Genomic DNA, 26,635 nt, shown 5'->3' on the forward strand with positions numbered 1-26,635 from the left:
GCCAGGACATAAATTTAAAACATCGTTCATAAAATCATCCTTTCAAATCTCATATCAGGTAACAGGTTGGAGCCTGATATACCAGTTCTGAGTAAGTGCATTGCAACCATTTATTCCTGCTGGATTGGCATGGATCACTAAATCTCCAGATAAGCACCAAACAATATAGCTGGCATGCCCTTGGAGGTCATATTATATGAAAAGTAAAATAGCACTGGGAGAGATTGAGAGAGAGACTCAATGATCTCAGGCTAAAAAAAAGCAGATCCCTATCACTCATCTCATCCTCACCACAGGGTGGCATCACCCACAATATTTAAATTGTTCCCTTCCTGCTCTGTTTCTACTTTTGGCCCAGTAGCTAAACAATTCACACAATTAAGCCACTTCAATGAATGCTGTCATTTTGCCCTATTTTCAAACTAATTAAGAAAACAATGGGCCGGGCTTGGTGGCTCACGCCTGTAATCCCAGCACTTTGGGAGGCCGAGACAGGCGGATCACAAGGTCAGGAGATCGAGACCATTCTGGCTAACACGGTGAAACCCCGTCTCTACTAAAAAATACAAAACAATTAGCCAGGTGTGGTGGCGGGCGCCTGTAGTCCCAGCTACTCCGGACGCTGAGGCAGGAGATTGGTGTGAACCTGGGAGGCAGAGCTTGCAGTGAGCCGAGATCGTGCCACTGCACTCCAGCCTGGGGGACAGAGCAAGACTCCGTCTTAAAAAAAAAAAAAAAAAAAAAAAAGATGGATGATCTTTGAACACACCGAAGAAGGGGAACACCATTATGCCTAAATCAAATTGAAGCTATTATATAATGACTTTACAACAAAAACAAGTTAAATGTAATGTCTTTTAAAAATCAATGGTCAGTTTCAGAACCTTATGTGGTCACCCAAAATAAAAACTACACTTTGCATGACATGATTCTATTCAATCATCTTGAAACAACTAATTCAGAGATGCTACCAAGTAAACAGCTTTTGCAGGGGAAAAGATGTGTTTAAGATTCTCTTTTCCATATTCACTTGTGGTTTTCCTCTGAGAAGACAGACAAGAGCTGAAATTAAAGAAAATTAATAAATGGGGTGTAAATTGGCTCTGAGATACAATCCTAACTCTATATGAGATACTCGATGTACATCCACTCATGTTATACTTTTGTGCAGCTGTGCCCACCAGGTACATAACATATGTGTGTTATGAGTATTTACATGATTGGAGGTTTGTGGACTGCTTAAAAGGCAGAAAAGAAGGCAGCTCTTTGGAGTAAATAAATATCATTTAGATATTTGGCAATTTATAAAAAATGGTGGGTTTTTTCCCCCATTTAAGAGGGAACACACAATAAAATACCAGATAAAAATATATTTAGCTGAGCAAAATAGCACTTTATATTACAACATATGAAGTAGTATTCTATATTTAATTTCTGACTAGTCAACTGAATTATTCATTGGAACATAATGTATAATGTTCATATCTATAGAGTTCTAACCTAAGACAGGAAAAAGGAAGAAAACCTTAACCATTTTCTGTAATTCACAAAATAAGGAGGAAAACATATCAATATTAAAGATTTGTACAGTTAGAAGTCTTTGTAAGGAGATATATACTTTATTATTCCAAATTAGTTGTATTTGGGGACTGCACTTATTTCCATCATCTAGAAATCAAGTGTGAAACATCACATCAATGGGAACACTAAGAAAATATATTTGTGTCCTTAAAAAAAATTTTTTTTTGTATTACCTATATTCTCCAAACATACTCCGCCTCAATCCATTGTTACCACCATATATTTAAGAAAAGCCCAATTGTTTCTTTAAAAAGTCTCATTTGCCAAGTATAATAGCAAATAGATTTTGGTAGCTATTTCTCCACTGTTTTTGTCCTCCATAGGTTGGGGGCAATAATGTACAGACATGACTTAGAAGCAACACTAATGTACCTTTGGGATTCCGGGAATAACTCAGTCATCTGAAACTCTCAGAGCACTACTCTGTCAAGTGGACCATCCTATAATTCCTTAGCCAGATGAGTTTCAGGATTGTATTTTTAAATTTGCTCAAGAAATACCAAAAGTACAAGTAAGCAAACAGAGATAAACCATTCCATCTTGGCACACAAATTCAAGAAAACTGGGATACTTACAGAATCCACAAGGTTGACCACGGACTTTGCAAAGTTGTTGGTATGTGCATGAGAAGAGCGATGCTTCTTATACTAGGGGGGAAATATATACCAGTCACTGCCAAATCATAAGTGAATAATAAATTTCAAAATTCTGTAAAAGCAGAAATATCTCAGCAATAGTAGAAATATTGATTTAAAAATATATAATTTAGTTTGCAGTATATTGGATTTGGTGGTGTTATTTCTCTGTTAGGTGGCAAAACTTTGACTATCTAAAACATGATGTTAGCTGGGCAGCATGGCTCACAACTGTAATCCCAACACTTTGGCAGGTGGAGGCTGGAGGATTGCTTGAGGCCAGGGGTTTGAGACCAGCCTAAGCAACACAGTGAGATCCGTGTCTTTACAACATGTTTTTCAAAAAAAAACAAAAACAAAAACAACAAAACCTATCATGTTCTGAATAATAGTAAGGGCCTATAGAAATCAATATGAGAAGCTTTATACCTAAAAAAGTAAGTTTTTAATTTCATCCTAACATCTACAAATTCAATCCTTTTGTTTTCATTGAAATAACATTTTGTAGCTCACACAAACGGCTTAACCCACTTTTCTCACTTTAAATTCAAGGCCACGCACAGATCAAGAAAATGTCTTTGTTCAGCACTTTAGATACTGTCCATGATATGGACAGCATTTGCCAGGCATTTAGTGTATCCTTTCAGAGGAATGCCTCCTCCAAATGAAGCTATTTGCTTTTGACTGCTCAAAGTCAACACAAAGAGAAGACAAAAAGTAAAAATGAAGTGTGCTGAGAGTTTATGATTGTTTATGTTTATTTAAGAAATAAAGAAAAGTAAATTAATAGAGTAATTCTACAATGACATCTGGAGGGCTACGATTTAAGCAAGGAGTAGTACACTTTGCTTAGTATGTCTTTAAGATGACATTTGAAAACTGAAGTCTACCACAGGAAGATCATGCCCTCTACTGGTCCATGAGGCTACTGTTATTTCTACAACACTAAGGAAAAAAAAACCTACTTAAAACCACTGATTCCGGTTTGCACAAGTCTTTGACATTTATCTTCAATTATAATTATGAAAATAATGCATCTTTCATAAAGATTCAAAATATTTCTACATTAGAAAATTCTTTTATTTGCCCATTCGCACCCTGTAACTTTGTCAGATTCCCTTCATTTCATTCTTTCTCTATGTTTTTTAAACAAAGAATATACATATCTCAATGTTTACATATCTAATGTTTATTTTTTATAACAACGAAACGATTACCCATAATAAATGCTAAATAAATATTCTGCTATTAGTATTATAGTATTCATTAATACATAACTGTTGGTATAATATTACTATTACTGTTCATGTTACTGCTGCTACTGTACATCATAATCTGACCCAAATTGTCTGTATTTGTGTTCTTTTAAAGTAAACTGTAAATGTGTACATATAACTGGGTCATAAAACATCCTATTAATCTAAAATTATTCAGGCATTTAACACATTCTGTAAACTTGGCGTAAAGAAGTTTCTATAGATAGCTCAGCATTTTAAGTTACCTAGCAAATTCCACAAGCTGAAAATTTTCCAAGATACACTTAAGAGTAAAAGCAAAAATATTAACATTAAGTTCCTCTGGGGTGATGAAAATGTGGATTGAAAGAAAAAATATTAGTTGATATATATCCTTCTAATGCAGTGGTGTTATCCACCTATTAAAATGAATTTTATTTTGCTTCTGAGTATTTGCTATTTTATTGAGATTTCTTTTTATAGTATAATGATCATGGAAAACATGACAAGTTTTAAAACATTTCAAGTTTTATAAATTAATAAAATGAGGTCTTTTAAAAGTCTATCAAAGTGTAATGTTTTAAATTTATTTCATATTTGTAATTTTCAATCCTCTGATTTTCTTTTTAGAAAAATTATTTTACCTGCCATTGTTAAGTAAATTAGAGAATGCCAAGAATGGAAGCAGAGATACCTGTTGGGAAGCTACTGCAATAGTCCAGGTAAGAGATAATGGAGGCTAAACAACTGTAGAGAGAAGTTAGTGAATTCAAGAACCACTATAAGGGTAGAGCTCCCACAACTGGATGATGTATAGGATGTGGAAGGTGAAGAAAGAGAATTAAAAGATAATTTTTAGGTTGTGAACTTGAACTTAAATAGATGGGGGATTGTGGTGCCACTTACAATAGGAAGAAAGACTAGGAGAAGAGAAGTTTAGGACTAGGCAACTAAGAGTTCTGATTCAGAAGTTCTATTCAAATCAATACTGAAGTAGAGATGTCAAACAGGCAGTTCTATACACGAGCACAGAATTTAGAGGGCTAGAGCTAAAAGTAGGGAGTAACGAATTTAAAGTCATGATCCCACTTAAAGACTTGAGACTGGAAGTTGTTACTTAGGTAGACAGTACAGAAACAGAAGACAGCCCTGAACCAAGCCCTGGGGCACTCACATAATTCAAGATGTCAGATTTTAAAGATTTGTTAGAAATAGCCAGTGAGGTGAGAGAGCCACTGTGTCATAGAAGCCAAGAGATGAAACAAAATTTTCAAAAAAAAAGGGTAATCAACTGTGTCCAATACCGCTGAGAGAGTAAGACAAGGACAGAACAATGACCACTAGATTTGTTAACTTGAAGTGCCATTTAATTGGACACCTAGGGTTTAGTAGAAACTGCAAGTGTTTCTCCTGAAACAACTATTTGCTAACCCCAAATAATTTACTCAAGATCACACAGCTAGAATTTAAATCCTTCTAGTCTCTAGGTTGAGAGAGGAGGTAAGCTGGTTCAGTTAACAATTCCTATTAAACAGTTCATGTATATTCCTAACAAATCATGATTATTAATGAGAACTCAACATTTGTTAGGTGTTTACAAAATGTAATGGTTTTTAAGTAAGGAAAACCAAGTGAGGTTTAAATTGAAAAATATTTAAATTATCCTCACATATTTACATTTATTGATGCACAGTTAAGAACGTAGCAAAAAACGGAAGCAAAACATTTGCTTTTCATGCACTTTAAAAATCTCAACTAATTTTCTATTAGAATAAGGTTTTTAATATTTATTTTTAACTTAAGCGGCTCAAAGACATGTTTGCAGACTCTTATCAAGGCTATAATGGGCTTGCAAATGAGGTTCTACCAGCCAGGTACTAAGATGCTTTTTACCAAATTGAGGGATTTTTCTTTTCTAATGGAAAGCCACTGATAATGTGACACCTATTAAAAATAAGATATCTGCATTTTTTTTCAGACAGCCAATGTTAAATCACTCTGAATTAAAGGGATAAGCTTGAATGCAAATGTAGGCAGAATGTTTCTATTTCCTGCGTGAATTAGAACTAATTTTGCATATAAAGAAAAATATGTAATCACCATTTATGATAAAACTTACTTTCACATTTTCTGATCAGTTTAAAACAATCTTTATTTAAACTGGAAAATTTGCTTTTCCTTCCTGAACACATGCAATCCTCAAGAAAAATGTCTTTTGAAAAAAAATTAATTAGAATTTGATTTTCAACTCGAAGGTGAGAATTATCAAAATAACTATTCTGGATCATACAGTATAAAGATTGTAAGATAAGTACTCTCAGTGAAATGATTATCCTAAAGCCCAGCAGCAAATCTCCAAATATTCAGAAACATATGTATTAATTATTTTAGTTTGGTTTGACTTTCAACATATGAATTTAAGTATTTGATCCAATAAGTTCTGATATACTACGAAGTGGCAATCAAATTTAAAAACAACCTTCATCTCATAGAAAGCATACCTCAAAAACATTTTTTTCAGCTCTCAAAAAAAAAATTCTTATAAAATGACATGTGTATTTGGGACTATTATGGATTAGAATGTAACTTTGTCTTAAAGCTTCAAAAGGAATATATTTAGTTCTATCTGCCAAGAAGTACTATTTCTTTAATTACTAGAAATCTTAGGTAATTTCCATTTTAGGCATTATTACCACTTAAAAATAAAAGCTTTCCTTTTTCTTGAGACGGAGTCTCACTCTGTCGCCCAGGCTGGAGTGCGGTGGCGCAATCTTGACTCAGTGCAACCTCCACCTCTCAGGTTCAAGCAATTCTCCTGTCTCAGCCTCCCGAGTAGCTGGGATTACAGGTACACACCACCACATCCAGCTAATTTTTTATATATATATTATATATATAAATATATATATAATATATATAAATATATATATATAAATATATATATATATATATTTTTTTTTTAAGTAGAGATGGGGTTTCACTATTGCCAGGCTGGTCTCGAACTCCTTACCTCAAGTGATCCAACTGCCTTGGACTCCCAAAGTGCTGCAATTATAGGTGTGAGCCACCACAAGCAGCCTTTTTATTCTTTTTAAACATCTATTCCCTCTAAATTTATCAGTACAAATTACAATTCTTTTTTCTTGTTTCAAAAACAGATGACCATATCAAGCCTACTTCTCACCCATTTTAATAATAATAATAGGCCAGGCATGGTGGTTCATGCCAGCAATCCCAGCACTTTCGGAGGTTGAAGCAGAGGGATTGCTTGAGTCCAGGAGTTCAACACCAGCCTAAGCAATATGGTGAAACCCAGTTTCTACAAAAAAAAAAAAAAAAATACAAAAAATAGCCAGGCATGGTCATATGCGCCTATAGTCCCAGCTACTTGGGAGGCTGAAATGGGAGGATCACTTGAGCTGGGGAGGTGCAGGTTGCGCTGGGCTGAGATTGGACCACTGCACTCCAGCCTGGGTGACAGAGTGAGAACCTATCTCAAAATAGTAACAATAATAATACTACTAACAATAATAAAATGAATGATCAAAATTTACCCTTAAAAGATGTGATAGCCTAAATAAGGAACTTTATCACAGGACATGTGACATAGTGTGTAGAAATTTTCTACATATAAAATAGTATTTTAAGAAGTGTGAGGCCGGGCGCAGTGGCTCAAGCCTGTAATCCCAGCACTTTGGGAGGCCAAGACGGGCGGATCACGAGGTCAGGAGATCGAGACCATCCTGGCTAACAAGGTGAAACTCCGTCTCTACTAAAAAATACAAAAAACTAGCCGGGCGAGGTGGCGGGCGCCTGTAGTCCCAGCTACTTGGGAGGCTGAGGCAGGAGAATGGCGTGAACCCGGGAGGCGGAACTTGCAGTGAGCTGAGATCTGGCCACTGCACTCCAGCCTGGGCGACACAGTGAGACTCCGTCTCACAAAAAAAAAAAAAAAAAAAAAAAAAAGAAGTGTGCTATTTTATTATTCATAAGAATAAGGTTATTTAAATGTTTACCATTGAGAAGGGTTAAAAACTAAATTCAAAAAATATGTTGTTTTAACAATTACCAAAAAACTGTAACTGTTTAATTGTAGTTAACAGTTAATAGTAACTGTTTCCTATTTTGCACAGTTACTGAGATTTGCTCTTTTGATTGATAGCTTCATGTACTTTCCTGATATATTATGGTAGAACAAGAGATTTGGAATTGCAAGTAAAGGTTTGAGAACAGATTCTACAGATTAACAGCTATTTGAGAATGTACTCTGTGTATTCAAAGACATTGTATATATCTTAATTATTATTTCCACTACTCTAAAAGTATTTATATAATGAATGTTGAAAAAAGTTTAGGCTTCAAAAGCCATAATTTCACAACATGCCACAATGCTCAAGATTGAGAATCAGCTGGGAAAAAAAATCTCAATGTTCCAATCAACAAAAATAATTCAGATAAAAAAACTATCTTGGGGTTTCAAGCAAATTAAAGTCCTTCAGAAACTCATATTTTAGCCTTTATTGTCTAAAATGACTGCCTATGCATCTAGCTTTCCTTTCTACCAAAAAGGACCTCTCTTAAATTATACGTGTTCTGATAAATTTTGCTTCTTACTAACATCTCAAGCAATATGTTTAAAGGCAACTGGAATAGAAAATAAATGTGCATACAAAAGTCAGAGGTATTCTATTGAAAAACTTTATATTCAACACAATTAAACTGATAGTTAATGGAAAACATCCATTAAAGTAGGAACTTAAAAGTTTAAATATAAATTAAGTCACTATTTTTTTAAATTTATAATTTCAAGGCCTTCTCTGAGTAGGGTCTGCTAATTAGAATTTCACATCATTTTAGCATGAAGCACAACCTTATCATATCATGTACTAATCTAATTTTGGTTTCCTTAAAGTAAAACAAGGACTTAAAGATACTTGCAAAGCAATTTCAATTTTTGTTCCAATCTTTCATAAGTTTGTCACCAATACCTGATTTCTATGCATTTTTAAAAGATTCTCATCTATATAGTCTTTTCAGAAGTGCAACTTTGTTTTGATAAAAACAAGTACTTTTTGCCTTAGTGTATACAACTTTTAAAGTTCAATCACATAACTACAACAGAGATTACAACTGGCCTAAACAGTCTGGGGAATGTGGCAGTGGTTGCTGGAGCCAGCTCCCATCAGATCACAACAGCCAACTAGATACATCCTCTCCTAACTCCTTATCAGTGATCTCACTTTGATAGCTTGAAATCAGCTATGGTGGCAATATTTACACCACAGATATCAGCAAACATTATAAATCAAGAGAGCTAGGTGTTAAAATTTACCAGCACACCACTAGGATTGGGTGTACTAGTATGTAGCCTACTGACCAAGACTCTTCTGGGCTTCAGGCAAGTAATTTTATATAGGAAATGGTTAAGTATAGTTAACAGAGTTTCTATTATATCTTCAAGAGGGGAAAATGAGGAACAATGAATGTTTTTCGTATATCTTTTAAGTGTTACTGAAATGACATATTCCATCACATTTTACTTCCACAGAAGTTAACACGAGATTATTCATCTTTCCAATATTTAAAGACGATAAGTCATCAAAGATACTCACTTTAGATACACCTTTATTTTATATGTTTACCTCCTACAATTATATCTACCATAATCATAATTAACTAATAAGAAAAAATAACATACTAGCAGGACAAAAGCATGGAATAAAATTAGAAAGCAATGACCAAGTACATAGATGAAGAAAAGTAGAGAATAAGAATTTTAAATGAAGACAAAAGATGCCAGATAGTTAAATCTATTAATTACAATTATTAAACATAAGGAAAGTTTAGAGTTATGAAAATTCTGTAAAACTCGGAGTCTCCAAACACCAAGAAATAAATCAAGTCATTCAACATGTCTAAATATCTTGGGGTTAATAAGTAAAAAGTAATGATTAAATATAAAGTAAAATGTATTCTTTCTTAAGTAAGCTATCTGGTCTAACACCCACTGACTCTATATTCTTACCGTTTTGTGATCATTAACAATCATAAGTTCCAAATATTTCATTTCTTCAAATATACCACGTGATGGCTATGGAAAATAAAAATAGATGGTCAGAATGGTAACTGACATAAAATCTCTCTAGCGCTCACTGTTAAGTTGTAGATAAGACTCTGAGTTTCAGAACAACTCTCTGCTGCCTACTTTATAAACACCTTAGAAGAATGTTGGTCAGGCAAATTTTAAAAAGTGATCATAAAATATGGGTATATATTTAAGTATTTAGAAAATAACTATATTATATTATTATCAAGGTACTTACTTATCAACATAGAAAACAGTCCATGTACGGCCGGGCGCGGTGGCTCACGCCTGTAATCCCAGCACTTTGGGAGGCCGAGGCGGGCGGATCACAAGGTCAGGAGATCGAGACCACGGTGAAACCCCATCTCTACTAAAAATACAAAAAATTAGCCGGGCGTGGTGGCGGGCGCCTGTAGTCCCCGCTACTCGGGAGACTGAGGCAGGAGAATGGCGTGAACCCGGGAGGCGGAGCTTGCAGTGAGCCAAGATCGCACCATTGCATTCCAGCCTGGGCGACAGAGCAAGACTCCGTCTCAAAAAAAAAAAAAAAAAAAACAGTCCATGTTGTTTGTATATGGTTTTTATATGTAAAAATATTCTAGAGCACAATTATAGCATAATTCTGTTAAAATAAATAAATCTCAATTTCACATTAACATGTGATAAGATTTTCATACTTACTTAAAATGTCAATGAAAATCTATGTAAAACTCATTTAATAAGAACAGCATAAGTAATAATTACTTCCAGGTATAGCTGATACAGGTATCAATGTAGTTAAATAGAAATATTAACTCACGAGAGTGAAATTCTAAAAATAATACACTAATTCTTAACTGCTCAACTTCTCAAAGGAACAAATATTGGCAATTACTACATTCTAAAGTCTTCTAAATTAACTAGATAATCCTTTAAGAGTAAGTATTTTAGCCTTCATTTAGACTTTTCTTTTTCATAGGTGGAAAATTACAATGGTGGCTCTTTTTTCTTTATGTACATAGTCATTGATCACTTTATATTTGATGGAGTGGACTGTAGTGAAAGAATAGCAGCCATTGTAAAACTTATTATTACCAACCACATCTTTATGAATGAGCTAAAAGAACTCTTATAATAACTTATATAATATATAATAAATGTATCCATAATTATCATAATAAGAGTTTCATGAAAGGGAGGACAATTTAACTTGGAACTAAGTTTTTGATGGCTGGTGGTCTATTTTTTTTCACAAAAAAATACACTCAGCAAAACATTATCTAAAATGTGTGATTTCTACTATAATTACTCATTAAGTTATCTAGTAAACTACCATGATATGTATAAGCTGTGGAATTAATTCTCAGTTACATAGCATTCACCATGTTATTACTAAACAGTCCCCATCATTACAGCTTTCTAGCCTATTATGAAAAGACCAGAAACATAATTTCAGTTACAAAGCCCCCATACGTTTATCAATACATGTGAAGTATATAACAGTAGTTGATTATACAATTATATGATTTTTATTTAGAAACTGTTATATTGCTAATAGTCAAATAAATTCATTGTGTTCTGAAAAACACATACAGTTTTAAAGTTTGGTGTAACAGAATTTTTAATTTGAAAGTAATATAAATAAGCATGATTAGCCAACATTTCAAAACCTAACTCCTCTCCCTACATTTTTTATTAACAGAAATGTTTTATATGACACTATATAAGCCATATAGAAAGAAAAGTCTGCTGTACTTTAAACAGAAAATAAAACGTACTGCAATTATCATCAGAAAACACCTTGAAAACAGAGCTAAAACAACACATTCTTTAGATGACATCAGGGTTCAGAGACTACTGTCATCAGTTTGAATCACTAACAGAAAGAGATCAATAAAAAGCAGTGTGCTGAGAAGGCTCAAATCATTGGGTTTTTTGGTTTATTGTTTTCATTTTTAAACAACAGTCTCCAAAATCTAAACTGTTTTAGGTACACTTAGATACTATGTGATGATAAGCACATGACTTCACTGAGTAAAACAGCGCCACCCAAGGCTCAATGCCACACTCACATTCACTGCTCTCTTCCTTCTTTTCAACCACTGTAATTCAGATAGAAAGGGCCACTGGTCACCTCTTTCCATAGCTGTGGAATGGAAAAATTAGTATCAAAATTTTATGCTTATTTCAATAGGAGTATGTTTTAAAACATTGCATGAAGAAACAGTGGCACTGATAATATATGTCAAACTAAGGTGAAAAAAAAGCACACTGATCATATTTCACTCTCATGACCATGAAGATGGTTCAAATGTAATTTTGCCCCAAACATCAAGAAAACATAATGTTCAAGATTCATTAAAAAATGCATATTTGACATATAACCACTTGACAATATCTGAAAATTTGAGAGAATTCTACTATGTCTAATTCATTTTAGCATTCAAAATAATATATGGCATTAGCTTTTGCATAAATTATTAAAAACTTTCAGCAGTAATATACAGAAATAAAATCACATGCCCCAACAATCCAAAAGAAGCTCCTGCCAACATTAGCACACTTAAGATGTGTCTGGAGCAGAGCTTGAGAGGGAGGCAATCCAAGCTGGCTCAAGAGCAGCAAACTGCCAGGAAAATTTCAGGATGAACCTCACTGTAAATGACTCTACTAAATTTGGCCACACTTTCTGGTTCCCAAGGCAGCTTTACTCACAGCCTTCATGTTTTAGTCTTTGCATTGGAAATGACTCTCCATGCCTCTTTATCTGAGAGCCACCGTTCATTCCAGTGCTGATCCACGATGTTCACCCCAGATATCAGACCAATTCCACTTCCAACAAGCCTGCATATCTACTGAGCTCCACCAAGTAACAGCTCCTACTACATAAAATATAACCGCTATTTTAACTAAAACTTACTGAGATTCTTCATTTGCTTAGAATACTGTCCCGCCAAGGTTTTCTGGATAATATGTGGTCGACCTGTGCTTTTCTGAAACATAACAATTGTAGGCAATTTAGAAAGCAAGATGTGAGCAAGCCTCTATGAAACAGTGTTAGAACTTTCTCTAACGTCCTTCTAAAATGGGAATATTTATATGTCAGTTTTTTAGCTATCAAAAGTGAAAAGTATGTCTTATTGAAATCTTAATTTTACATAAAAGAGTAGCATCTAACTGCCCCAGTTTAGATAAAAGCATAGTGTTATTGGTTACTCTTAAATCTTAGCTTTCTTCAAAGCTATAAATGGGAAATTCATAAGAAACACAAAAAGTCAATAAATATGTAAAAACATGCCGAATGCTTTCATATGCCTTCAACATGCAATTTTTTTTTTAATGAAGCACCAACTTTTGCCATAAAACTGGTGAAGTTTAAAAATTACGATATCCATAGTTAATTACCATTGCAAGGCCAAAAGCATTCTCACACCTTGCTGGCGAGAGGAAATTGGTAGCACAGTTTGAGAGAGAAATTCAGCAAGGTCTATCAACAAACGTGAAAACATTTATATTTTTTTGCCCTAGAAATTATGCTTTTAGGAATGTCTATTACCATTATTCTTATTACTATTAGCTTCCATTACTGAGTGCATAGTATGTACCAGGTACTGTTAATGTACGCATTACTTAATTTAGTCCTGACAAAGATCCCATATAGTGCATGGTTTATCCCTGTTTTACAAACAAAGATATTGAGGCTCAGAGAGATATATCCTTGTCTTAAAATTGTATTATAAAATAATGGTCCAATTTGTTTTTTAAAATATATGGGACTATATCATTGAAAACTGGAAGAACATACTCTGAAATATGACAAGAAGTTATCTTTGCGGGGGACAGGATAATGGATAATTACTATTTAAGTATTTGTTTTGCTTTTCCAAATTTCCTATATTAGTTTTATAACGAGAAAAAGTTATAAAAAAGAAACTTAATAGGTTACATAAGACTTATAACAGTTTTGCTATTCGTTTACTTGAGAGATAACATGAATTCTCATTAGAAATATTCCATGCATATTACTTGATTTATCGCAAAGCATACTAAAATCAATAATAACAAATTAAACATCAAAATATCTAAAATTAATTACAGTAAGCTCTAAATTCTGGTAAAAGGTGAAAAGGTAGTAATGAAATGAACAATGGGATCAGCAACACAATTTTAAAAACGGACTAATTTAAAGTTTCAAGCACTATTCCTTTCTTCTACCCATAGTGCGGATGAGGACAATCATTGCATAAACAAAAGTTTATGGCAGTAGGAAGGAAGGCAAAGAGAAGGCGATTTGCATGTAACAATCAGGCCCTGAATACTATGATCATAAGCAAATATGATCAATGTAAAACTAATGCTTTAAACATTATAACAACAGTTTATATTTATAAATCCTTATGACAGTTTAATAGACATTGTCACCTACATTTATTAATTCATCAAATCTACAAAATCACCCTACTATGAATGCATTAAAAAATTATCTCATCTTATACATTTAAAAAACTCTAAGCATAAATAGTTATTATGTGGGATTCTGTGTTTTGTTCTTTGTGGATTTTTTTAGGGTACCAGGGCCATTAATCATTAAAGCCAGAAATCAAAGTCAGAGTTTTTGCTGAATGAGTTGAATAATTTTGCTGTACACAGATTATCTTTCCTTACTGGAGTGAGAAAAATATCATTTTACTTAATCAAAATGTCTTTATCCAAGTGGGCTGTCTTCAGTATCTGATAATTTTTATAGTTACTAGTTGAAAAATGACAGAGGTTTACTCACACACCGACCCTTTAAAACTTTTCTGTTTCAACTTTGAAATTTACCGCATATTCACACAAACACTGCCACAACCAAGACAATAAAAGTTTGTCTGTTTAGCTTTTATTATCAGTAGCCTACATGACTATTAGCTGTTTCACTATTTATTTATTTATTTGTTTATTTATTTATTGAGATGGAGTCTTGCTCTGTCGCCCAGGCTGGAGTGCAATGGCACGATCTCAGCTCGCTGCAACCTCTGCCTCCCAGGTTCAAGCGATTCTTCTGCCTCAGCCTCCTGATTAGCTGGGATTACAGGCGCCTGTCACCACACCCAGTTAATTTTTGTATTTTTAGTGGGGACAGGGTTTCACTACATTGGCCAGGCTGGTCTCGAACTCCTGACCTCGTGATCTGCCGCCTTGGCCTCCCAAAGTGCTAGGATTATAGGTGTGAGCCACCGCACCCGGCCCAATTTTATCTAAATTTGAAATCCCTAAAGATAAAAAATGTTTTCTGTTCCCCATCAAATATTGCAATATTCTGACTCTGTCAGTCACAAAATATTATTTTACCACCTCAGTTATTTTCACTGATCTGACTTCCGTACTCTCAGTACCTTAATCTACTCCTATTCTTCCCCTTGTCACTCCTCTCCAACCCTGTCAGGTTCCTCAAAGTTCCTCGAACACCCTAGGCACACTCCTGCCTCAAGGCCTTTGTATTTGCTCATCTCCTAGAATGTTCTTCCAGCTCTCTAATTTCCCTAATTCTTTATTCACCACTTGTCTTCTCTTGGTGGCCTTCCCTGAACTGTGTATATATAAAAATTTAACTTTCCACCTTCCTGGCTTCACTTTTTCTCCTTACCATGTATCACTATCTAACATACCACATGTAATTACTTATTCATTCTGTGTATCCCTATCTGCCCCTATAGACTGTAAGCCCCATTTGGCTCAGTCTCTGTCTATTTTATCAGCAAAGTATCCCCAGAACCTAAAATAATACCCAGCTTGTAGTAAGCCCTCAATACAATATTTACTGAATATACATCAAATTTTAAATTTGACTGCATTCTATTAGCAAGCAACACTATTAGAGCATGTGATTTCTTGTCTAAATCACTGGTTTATGCATGACTCTAAACATTATTTTCCTCCCTATCTGTAAAGAAAACTAAGTATTCTATAATGTAATCATAGTTCAGCTCACAGATTTCCCCACTAAAGATTTTCAGGTTCATAAAAGTTAAGTACATTCTTATAGTCACACAATTTTCTAAAGATGACAGTTAAGAATGAAAGCTATTTTTTTCTAATTTCAATAGGTTTTTGGGGAACAGGTGGTGTTGGGTTACATGAATAAGTTCTTTAGTGGTGATTTCTGAGATTTTGATGCACCCAACAGCCAAGTAGGGTACACTGTACCCAAATGTGTTTTATCCCTCGCCACCCTCCATTTTCCCCCAACGCCCCAAAGTCCAATGTATCATTCTTATGCCTTTGTGTCCTCACAGCCTAGCTCCCACATATGAGTGAGAACATACAATGTTTGGTTTTCCACTCCTGAGTTACTTCACTTACAGTAATAGTCTCCAATTCCCTACAGTAATACTCTCCAATTCCATCTAGGTTGCTGTGAATGCCATTATTTCATTCCTTTTTATGGTTGAGTAGTATTCCATGGTGTGTGTGTGTGTGTGTGTGTGTGTGTGTGTGTGTGTGCATCCCTCTCTCACATTTTCTTTATCTACTTGCTGACTGATGGGCATTTAGGCTGGTTCCATATTTTTGCAATTGCAAATTGTGCTGTTATAAACGTGTGTGTGTGCAAGTATCTTTTTTGTATAATGACTTCTATGAAAGCTAGTTTAAAGCAAGGAGGCTGGCTGGTATAAAACAAAATATTCTCCCCGCTCTTTTCATAGACTGGGAAGGACTAGGATTTGCTTCAGAAAACCTATGTTTGATGCCTGTTATTATCCCTTACTGGTACTTGGGCCTGGCATGTGCGACTTAAACTTCAAAACTGAGGGTACCACTCTAAATTTGAAATAAGGTAACATGTACAAAGGCACTTTGAAATCTACATTCTTTTCTCTTTTCTGCTCAAAGGCAAAGATGCTGGAGGAGTAGAACGCCATCAGGCAACTGATGGCATAGACTCACCTCATCATGAACCAGCTCCAGTGGTTCTATCATATACACGAAGGTATCATCTTCAAACATGCCACTAGCACAAAAGAAACCACACAAGGAAGGAATAAACAAACACAGGAAATGGCAAGAAATAGCAAGTGAGCTTCATTATTGTGTCTTCAAAATAAAGAGTATAATTGAACAAATCCCTTTACACTGTCACAAGTTTAATTCACATATCTGCATAGAGTCCCACTGTGGCCCCAGCACTCTATTAGGCAGCATGGAGGCTATAAAAATTATAAAAGTATGCATCAAATGCATGCAAATTATACCTGATATAACTGATGTTTGAAATTCAACAAATAGATTGGAAAACTACTCTGGGATAGGACTATTCACTAGTGGCAGTCTCTAAAGTAATTATTCCAGAACCGTGTACAACTATACAAACTTCTAGTTATGCAAATTCAATATCATCTGTAAGAAAACAGGTTCTTTAATATGAGAATAATCTAAAACCATCTGTTTCTGAAGAAGCAAACAGTGGTATCTTTATGCTTACAAATTCTAAATTGCCATGAAGCAGTATGACTCTATGTCATACAAATTACATTTAATTTTCAGGGACATAAGGTTTTTTATAAAAGGGCAAAAAGTTTCAAGATTCTTTGTCATCACATGGCCACAACTAAGTCTTTATATGAGGTGCTACTGTGTTCAGGTCTAAAAGGTGCCAACACATGGTTTTGTTAGAGCCCACACCTAGGTCAATGTGAGAACTCCTCTCTTTGTCACCCCACCCTTGCCTGGCTAACTCCAACTTACTGTTAGGTCTAAGTTTCTTAGATCTAAGGGCTACTGACTCTCAAGTCTAGCTGTAGGTCTAACTGACATGCCTCCGGAATATGCCACTGGGAAACCTTCCTGGACTAGGTTTTGCCACTCCACAAGCTCCTATCTTCCCCTTTATAGCTCTTAGCACAATGGTAATTAAACATTCACCTATGTAATCATTTGATTAATCTCTGAATCTCCTACAAACACTAAGTGTTCAAGAGGACAGGGACATTGCCCTCCTTGTGCACCACTCCATATGCAGTCCCTAACACAGCACTGGCACAGAAGAGTCACTAAAATAAATAAATAAATATATATATATATATATTTAGTATATATATAATATATAAATATAAAATATATATATCCATAAAAGGAAAACTGGAAAGGGTCAATGAATAAAATGCCAATGACATTCCCACTTACTGAAGTCCATTGCAGGTTGACAGAGCCACCTTGGAGTCTTTGACGCCTCTAATGCTTCCATGGTAGTAACAGTGCTCTCCGCCCTGGAAAGCAGAAGGTTTCGTTGATTGGTTGTATTTTATGCATCATGATTAATTCTTTGGGTGCTTCCATAAAGCAAAAAGAAATGCAAGGATGGGCATATATGTGCACTGCATTAACAACCCTAGAAACTCCTCTTAAAGCTGCAAATAAGACTAGGCAATTTTTCAACTTTTTTATAACAAGCATGTGTATATTAAATTGAATGAAGGAGAAAAGGCTTTAAAAAACAATGACACCAAGGTAATTAATAAAACATACATTTCTTAAGTATGTATTATAGGAGTACAGGTACTTCTCCGATGTTGTTACGGAACAAGGACTTCCACTTGACTGAAGAGAGGCTCCAAAAGTTTGTTTATAATCATTTTTGATGGAAAACTATACAATATCTTATTTGTTTTCTTACCTTTAAAAATTAACTTTTAAAACATTTTAGAAACAATACATGAATGTAGTTTTCAAAGTCACATAATAACTACAAATTTTATTTTTTAAAAAAAACATAGCAGTTTCCTTTGTCCCTCAAAGGAACCCCATCAAATCTTGAAACTTTTCGCCTTTGTCCCATCAAAACAACCCCATCAAAAAGTAGGCGAAGGATATGAACAGACGCCTCTCAAAAGAAGACATTTATGCAGCCAACGGACACATGAAAAAATGTTCATCATCACTGGTCATCAGAGAAATGCAAATCAAAACCACAATGAGATACCATCTCAAACCAGTTAGAATGGCAATCATTAAAAAGTCAGGAAACAACAGGTGCTGGAGAGGATGTGGAGAAACAGGAACACTTTTACACTGTTGGTGGGACTGTAAACTAGTTCAACCATTGTTGAAGACAGGGTTGCGATTCCTCAAGGATCTAGAACTAGAAATACCATTTGACCCAGCCATCTCATTACTGGGTACATACCCAAAGGATTATAAATCATGTTGCTATAAAGACACATGCACATGTATGTTTACTGTGGCACTATTCACAATAGCAAAGACTTGAAACCAACCCAAATGTCCATCAATGACAGACTGGATTAAGAAAACGTGGCACATATACACCATGGAATACTATGCAGCCATAAAAAAGGATGAATTCATGTCCTTTGTAGAGACATGGATGCAGCTGGAAACCATCATTCTCAGCAAACTAGCGCAAGAACAGAAAACCAAACACCGCATGTTCTCACTCATAGGTGGGAATTGAACAATGAGAACACTTGGACACAGGAAGGGGAACATCACACACCGGGGCCTGTCGTGGGGTGGGGGAAGGGGGGTGGGATAGCATTAGGAGATATACCTAATGTAAATGACGAGTTAATTGGTGCAGCACACCAACATGGCACATGTATACATATGTAACAAATTTACACGTTGTGCACATGTACCCTAAAAGTATAATAAAAAAATTAAAAAAAAAAAAAAACACAGCAGTTTCCTTTGTCCCTCTTTCCCCTCCACCTCCAAGGCAACCATTTTTAATGTTTTAAGCTGTTTCTTCTGGTGTTTGGCTACATATTTTTGAAAGTTTATATTTTTATGTCCTGACTAATTCCATGTTAGAAATTATCTACCTAATATAGGATCTTGAAAATCTCTCTCATCCCCAATACATTCTAATGCATATCACCAGTTTTAGTTAAATCTATATTGTTTATGTGTACACAAATACTGTTCACAGCTCTGACACTAATAATTATTGTATTTTCTTTCTTGCTCCATTTTTTTTTTTTAAAGCATTTTTGCTCCTTTGTTGTACTGGGTACTCTGTGACACTTTTTTTTTTTTTTGGAGACGGAGTCTCGCCCTGTTGCCCAAGCTAGAGTGCAATGGTGTGATCTCGGCTCACTGCAACCTCCGCCTTCCAGGTCCAAGTGATTCTCCTGTCTCAGCCTCCTGCTGTGATGCCTTTTAATCAAGAAAACTATGCACTTCAGATCTGGGCAGCTATTTTTTATAAATAACAATAATTTTTATTATTTATAAAAAGAATATTTATAATAAAAAATAATATTTATTATTTATAAAATATAGCTGAGAATTCCCTCCTTTCCATTTTTCTCCATACATGAGCTCCTACCAGACTAGGGAAGTCCCCGACTTCTTATCTGGTTATCTGGCTGCACGGGGCAGGCAGTAAATTGGGGACTTAACTACTCTACATCTACTTTCAACCAGTTTTTCTTTTTTCAGATGCTTTTATTTCTGCCTTTCTGGGATAAGTGACATAAGTTGACTTGTTTCTTCTTGGTTTCCCCCCAAACGAACTTAGCAGAGCATGAAAAGCTCAAAGGTAAGAGTCAACCCTCATCCACCTTCCACCTCCTGAAATTTTATAGCTACGTCTCACCTGCTTGTTTTCTCTTCTCCTGTCTTTGTCTTGGTGGGTTCATATCCTTTTTTATTCCCTAACTGTTCTTTAGGTGGGTTATTGGGAGAAAAAAGAGATAAATATATATTTAGACGGTCAGGGATTGGTTCCAGAACCCCTACATACTCCCAAATCTGCACATACTCAAGTCTCACAGTCGGCCCTGTGAAACCCACATATATGAAAAGCTAGCCCTACATACACACAGGTTTTGCATCCCACGAATACTGTGTTTGCTTGAAAAAAGTCTACATATAAGTGGACCCGTGCAGTTCAAGGATCAACTGTATGTATGTGTGTGTGTACAGTAAAGGGCTGCTTTTCTTTTATTTTCTTTTTTAAAGACAGTCTCACTCTGTCGCCCAGGCTGGAGTGCGGTGGCATGATCTCAGCTCACTGCAACCTCCACCTCCCAGATGCAAGCAATTATTGTGCTTCAGCCTCCTGAGTAGCTGGGATTACAGGCATGCGCCATCGTGTCCGGCCTTGAATCACTGCATTTTTTGAACCTTACATGAGACTTCAGGCAATATCCAATCATCATAAGAAAGTTTTAATAGCCACATTGTGTAGTTATATTAAGCATTATAAGCAATTTGGTAGCTTCCAATTTAATATCAGTAGTAGTGGTATTAGAGGATTTTCTGAGATTTTTATTACTAAATTTATACCAAGTTTTTAAAAAGTATTATGGACAAATATTATTTGGTAACACTTCAGACCACGGCAAAGTAACATCTTGAGTTATATCATATAAAATAAATCCTGAGAGAGAAGGAGCAATCCATCTTGGGTGCCAAGCATAACAGTAGTGGGCCAGTACAGGCAGCCCACTTCTAGAGGGCACTGGCAATCATGACTTTGGACAGTCAGCTCCAGGGGTGCCTACCACCCAGGAATCTGGCCATCTTCACCAACCATTACCTCACAGTGACTGCTGTCTCCATATACCCATATGGGGACAGAAACAAAGTGCAAAAGGCTCTTCTAAAAATAACAAAAGGACAAACTGATTCCCACATCTTCAGGTTCTCAAGTCCATGATTCTTTCTCCAGTCAGGAAGACTTGAGACAATTAAAGAGGGCTGGCCCTGACCACCTAGGAGTGGGTCACAGACCTGTGACGTGGCAAATGGCAGAAAGGAGAACCAAAATGGGCTCAATTCAGCCCATGACACAAGTCTCTGTGCACCCCTATAGACATCAGCATTTTCAGATCCAAAACTGCCAGTTAATTAAATTCAACAAAAACGGAGCATCTGATAAGTGGAAGTTATTGGCTAGTCACAGGAAATTAAAAATCCTAGTATGCTCCCTACCTTTCTCAGCCTGCTACTTGCACACAGCTGAACACTCCACAAGCCAGATCATGCTCAAATAATAACTCTGCTCCACAAGGTTTCCAAGGTCAGAATCCCATTGGAACCTACCAGGCTTCCTCTTTATATACTGACACATTGAAGCCATGTCCATCTTATAAAAACACTTCCTAACCAGAAACGGCTGGGGATAATAACTTTGTGACTCTAGTGATAACAACTTGTAGGGGAAAAAAAATCCGGTTCCCTGGTGTTACTAATCTAATAACAGGAACTGGACAGGCATCATGGCTCATGCCTGTAATCCTAGCACTTCGGGAGGCCAAGGAGGAAGGATTGCTTAAGCCCAGGAGGAGTTTGAGACCAGTCTGGGCAATGTAGTAAGACCCTGCCTCTATAAAAAATAATAATGATGATAATAATAATAGTAATAACAACAGGAAGTGTTTGATTCTACTCATTTCAGTGGAAACAGAACCAATAGTTTCAATTTGGTTTTTAAAATTACCCTACCTTTGTGTCTAACTATTTTATCTGCATGGTAAAGTTCCATCAGCCAGTTCTTTATTGCTTATGAAACTCCCAAAAACCTGGACATTCATAGTGACCACACACTGATATTTTCAATCTATTCCTGCAGGTCAGGATAAACATTTGAAAAGAAACTACACAGCCCTTAACTAGAAAATGTGTATATTATGATATCTAGGTTCTGAATATAATAATAAAAACTACTGACATTATACTCAAATGATTATTCTATATACATATCTTTAAATTTTTCAAGCTTATCAACTACTAGGATATGCTAAACTATTTTAATAATCAGTGAGCTGATAACAAATGAGAAATAGAAAAAAGATATCTATAATGGGACATGTATACCTGATTTTGACTACTGCAGAATAAGGAAATAAAAATAATAATTTTGGAGAATTGGGGAACTTGAGACCCCAACACATAAATTATTAAATAATTTGTTAAATTATTAAATAATTTGTTTAATTATTTACCTTCATTAAATTTAATAGGGAAAATGTTCTTGCAGTAGTTTAATAAAGTATTAGAACAGTATGGCTGTCCCAATGCTATGTAAATTTTTAATAGTTCATATAAATTATACTATTCCAACTTAAAATAGCTTTGTGAGGAGCTAGTGTCATCTGCTATCTTGATTTCTTGGGGCATATTTTAACCCCGGGCTCCTTACATATTCTATAATATACTCCGAATGTTGCCAGGAAGGGCAATATTTTGAATGATTAATAATAATTTCAACTTTATACTCAAAATTCAAATAACTGATAATCCTGGATCTAATTTAAGTGATTTAGTGTGGATAGTTTTGTTTTCCTTGCTATTGCTTAAATTGTTTATTATTTATGCAGTGGTAAGAAAGTTTTTAAAAACTGGCTATTAATTAATTCAAAGACTAGGGAAAAAATTCTAGTGTATACACAAGTAAAAGAGTCATTTTTAGTATAGGAGTGGAAATACAAACTTTAAGTTATCTAACTCTTTGGTTAGAAACAACACAAACATGATTTTTTAAACCGAATTATGGCAAGTTGAGAGGCAGTAAAAAAGAAGGGAAAATAGATTTTAAAAATAGTCTGAAAATTTCATTAAAATATTACTAAAGGAAAAGGGAATGAGAAAAATAAAGGAAAGGAAGCAGAAAGAAGTGGGGAAACACTCAGAAAATGGAAGACAGGCAGACCTGTGTGTCTGAAAACACTCCTGGCTCCAACAGAGCACCTCGGCCAGACTCTGATTGACTTCTGCAGGGCCCAGCCTCCCTTACTCACACACTAGACAAGGTCTTCAGAACACGCACTCCTCCAATCTCCTGCACTCTGCATCAACCCTACCTCCCAGCCAGGAGCCATGCGCACAGAGACCTACTCCACCGACCATAATCCAAGCTCTCCTGCTGCCAAAAAGCCTTCACTCCTAGAAGGGAGCTTGAGCTGACCTGTGATGATGATTTGATAAGGAAAGCACAAAGAACATTCTAAAAGGGTGATGTAGTTATACTGATAAAGAAAAGAATAAAGGTGAGAAGAGAACACAGGACCCACAAGGGCAGGAATTTTTATCTGTTTGGTTCACTGATACATATCTAGTACCTAGAACAGCAACTATGACCTAAACTAGGTCACGGTACAAGCTAAATCAACATTTTTTCTGCTTTTTTGTTTTTTAAAAGTTATATATATCAGGCCGGGCACAGTGGCTCACGCCTGTAATCCCAGCACTTTGGGAGGCCGAGGTGGGTGGATCATTTGAGGTCAGGAGTTCGAGACCAGCCTGGCCAACATGGTGACACCCCATCTCTACTAAAAATATGAAAATTAGCCAGGCGTCGTGGCACATGCCTCTAATCCCAGCTACTCGGGAGGATGAGACAGGAGAATCACTTGAACCCAGGAAACAGAGGTTGTAGTGAGCTAAGATCGTGCCACTGCACTCTAGCCTGAATAACAGAGTGAGATACTATCTCAAAAAAAAAAGGTGTATATATCTAAAATATACAACATGATATTTTGATATACATAGTGAAATTATTACTATAGTCAATCAAATTAACATGTCTTATTTCTACCTCACAGTTACCTTTTGTGTAAGTGTGTGGCTTGAGCATCTAAAATCTACTCTGTTAGCAAATTCCCATCATACAATATGACTGACCATAGGCCTCATGCTATTCATTCCATCTTGAGACTTACAGCCTACATAACTGCAACTTTGTACCATCTGACCTACATCTCTCCAACCCACTACCTCACTCCCACCCCTCCACCTCCTGCACCTGCTAACCACTGTTGTGTTTCTATTAGGTTGGTGCAGAAGTATTTGTGGTTTTTGACATTACTTTCAATGGCAAACACTGCAATTGCTTTTGCACCAACTTAAATATATATTTGACTTTTTTAGATTCTACACATAAATGAGGTCACAGAACATTCTCCTTTCTGTGTCTGGCTTATTTCAACACACACACACACACATACACAAACACACGTGCATACAATGGAATAGCATTCAGCCTTAAAAAAGGAGATCCTGGCATTTGCCAAATATGGGTGGACCTGAAGGACATTATGCTATACGGTAAAACCATATTTGTTTAATGAATGAACAGGAATGGCTTATTCATGAGCATATGTGACAAGACCAATCTTAAAGGATTCTTGTTTGATGAAGAGGGTGGGTAAATAAACTCTTATTCCCCACCTGGGTTTTTTGTTATCGTTTAGATATCATAAAGGTTGTTTAGAAAAAGTTTACCTTTTTAAGTATGCAATTCAGTGTTTTTCTTAGCATATTCACAGAGTTGTATAACTATCCCTACTATCTAGTTTCAGAATAGTCTCATCACCTCAGAAGAAAAGTCCTGTACTCATTAGCAATCAATCCCCATTTCTCCTCCCCTGCACTCCACCAGGCCCTGGCAATCATGAACCTACTTTCAGTTCCTATGAATTTGCCTATTCTGGACATTTCAAATGAACAGAAGCATATCATATGCACCCCTTCGTATATGGCTTGTTTTACTTAGCATAATGTTTACAAGGTTTATCTATGGTGTAGTATGTATCAGTACTTCATTCCTTTTATGACTGAATAGTAATTCCACTATGTGAATATGCCACATTTCCTTTATTCCTTCATCAACTGAAGGACATTTAGGGTGTTTCCACCTTTTGGCTACTACGAATAATGCTATGAGCATTTCTGTACAAGTTTCTTTGTGGACATATATATTTAATTCACTTGAGTATATGCCTGGGAGTAGAACTGCTGCATGATACGGTAATTCTTTGTTGAACTTTTTGAGGAACTGCCAAACTGTTCTGCCAAGCAGCCACACAACATTTTACATTCCCACAACCTGTGTATGAGGGTTCCAATCTCTCCACAGTCTCGACAGCACTGGTTATTGTCCATCATTTTTATTACAGCCATCCTCGTGGGTATGAATTGGTGCCCACCCAAGTTTAAAACTAAATGAGAGAGTGACATAGAAATGAAACATAAAAATGTCACCTTCATTTATTATAGAGCTATACCGGAGGAGAGGATTAGTTGAGAATCTAATAGGCCTGCTAATGCTGCACCCAGGAGTTAGCTAGCCTTACCCATCCAGGCAGAGACAATGTGGGACAACTCAACCCCCCCCACACACACACGGGGGTGGCCACAGAACAATTCAGAGAAGAGAAAGGTGGAAAGAATGTATTCTTCCTGTAGGAAGGTGGATCCTATAAAAAAAAAAAAAAAACAGGGGAGGGAGGAATTGGCTGCACAGACATACTTTCCCAGCAAACTGCTCTTCCTTCCCTGAGCAAGAATGAGCAAGGGAATAGGAAGAAGCCAAGGTGAGAAAATAGACCTAGGAAAAGACGCTTTCCCCACCTAATAATGATAGTAATAAGGTAGAGGGAAGTTGGGATGGAGGCATTTCATCTATTTATTCATCATGACTGCTGGTCAGGTAGTAGTTCCTTTCATAAGCAGAAGAGAAATCAAAGTATTAGTAAGCACTTACAAATATGTATTAGCAGCTCACCAAAAAAGACCTAACAGAAATATGTTAATTTTGAAAAGTACTTTCATAGTGTTATATTGATGCTTACTCTTTTATAATAACTGAAATGCTAAAAATTAACTTATTTAAATAGGCTCATCAGCAAAGTTGGTCAACAAATATATAGTACTTGAAATATGCTAAGAGGGTGAATCTTAAATGTTCTCACTACAAAAAAAGAGATAACTATGTGAGGTGATGGGTATGTTCATTAGCTCGAGTGTGGTGACCATTTCACAATGTATAAACATATCAACATGATGTTTTGTATAATACATACAATTCCTATATATACAGTTTAAGTTATATACCTTAAATATATGCAATTTCTATTTTTCAATCATACCTCATTAAAGCTAGGGACAAAAAAGGAAACTAGTCACAAAGGCCCACCTATTATACGATTTCATTTATGTCCAGAATAGGCAAATCTATTGAGATAGGAAGTATTAATAGATTAGTGGTTATCTACAGTTGGTAAAAGAGAGACTGCAACTGTTAACAGGTGGTGTAAGGTTTCTTTATGGAACGATGAAAATATTCTAAAATTAGATTATGTTGATGGATGCACAAGTCTGTAGATATACTA

The 26,635-nt window shown here is 35.7% G+C and overlaps 1 protein-coding gene across 3 annotated transcripts in view; it reads right to left on the minus strand.

Moving 5' to 3' along the window:
• ADAM23 (ADAM metallopeptidase domain 23) overlaps positions 1-26,635 on the minus strand; it is a 172,160-nt gene that overhangs the window by 60,340 nt on the left and 85,185 nt on the right. For all 3 annotated transcript variants that reach the window (XM_050752825.1, XM_050752826.1, XM_050752828.1), the window contains exons 5-10: positions 17,682-17,764; positions 16,446-16,509; positions 12,436-12,508; positions 11,588-11,661; positions 9,477-9,542; positions 2,157-2,228 (exon numbers count right to left, since the gene is read on the minus strand). In XM_050752825.1, the coding sequence (XP_050608782.1) occupies positions 2,157-2,228; positions 9,477-9,542; positions 11,588-11,661; positions 12,436-12,508; positions 16,446-16,509; positions 17,682-17,764 (432 nt within the window). The remainder of the gene's footprint in view (positions 1-2,156; positions 2,229-9,476; positions 9,543-11,587; positions 11,662-12,435; positions 12,509-16,445; positions 16,510-17,681; positions 17,765-26,635) is intronic.

This window comes from Macaca thibetana, chromosome 12 (genome assembly GCF_024542745.1).
Source record: "Macaca thibetana thibetana isolate TM-01 chromosome 12, ASM2454274v1, whole genome shotgun sequence".
Taxonomy (NCBI): Eukaryota; Metazoa; Chordata; class Mammalia; order Primates; family Cercopithecidae; genus Macaca; species Macaca thibetana.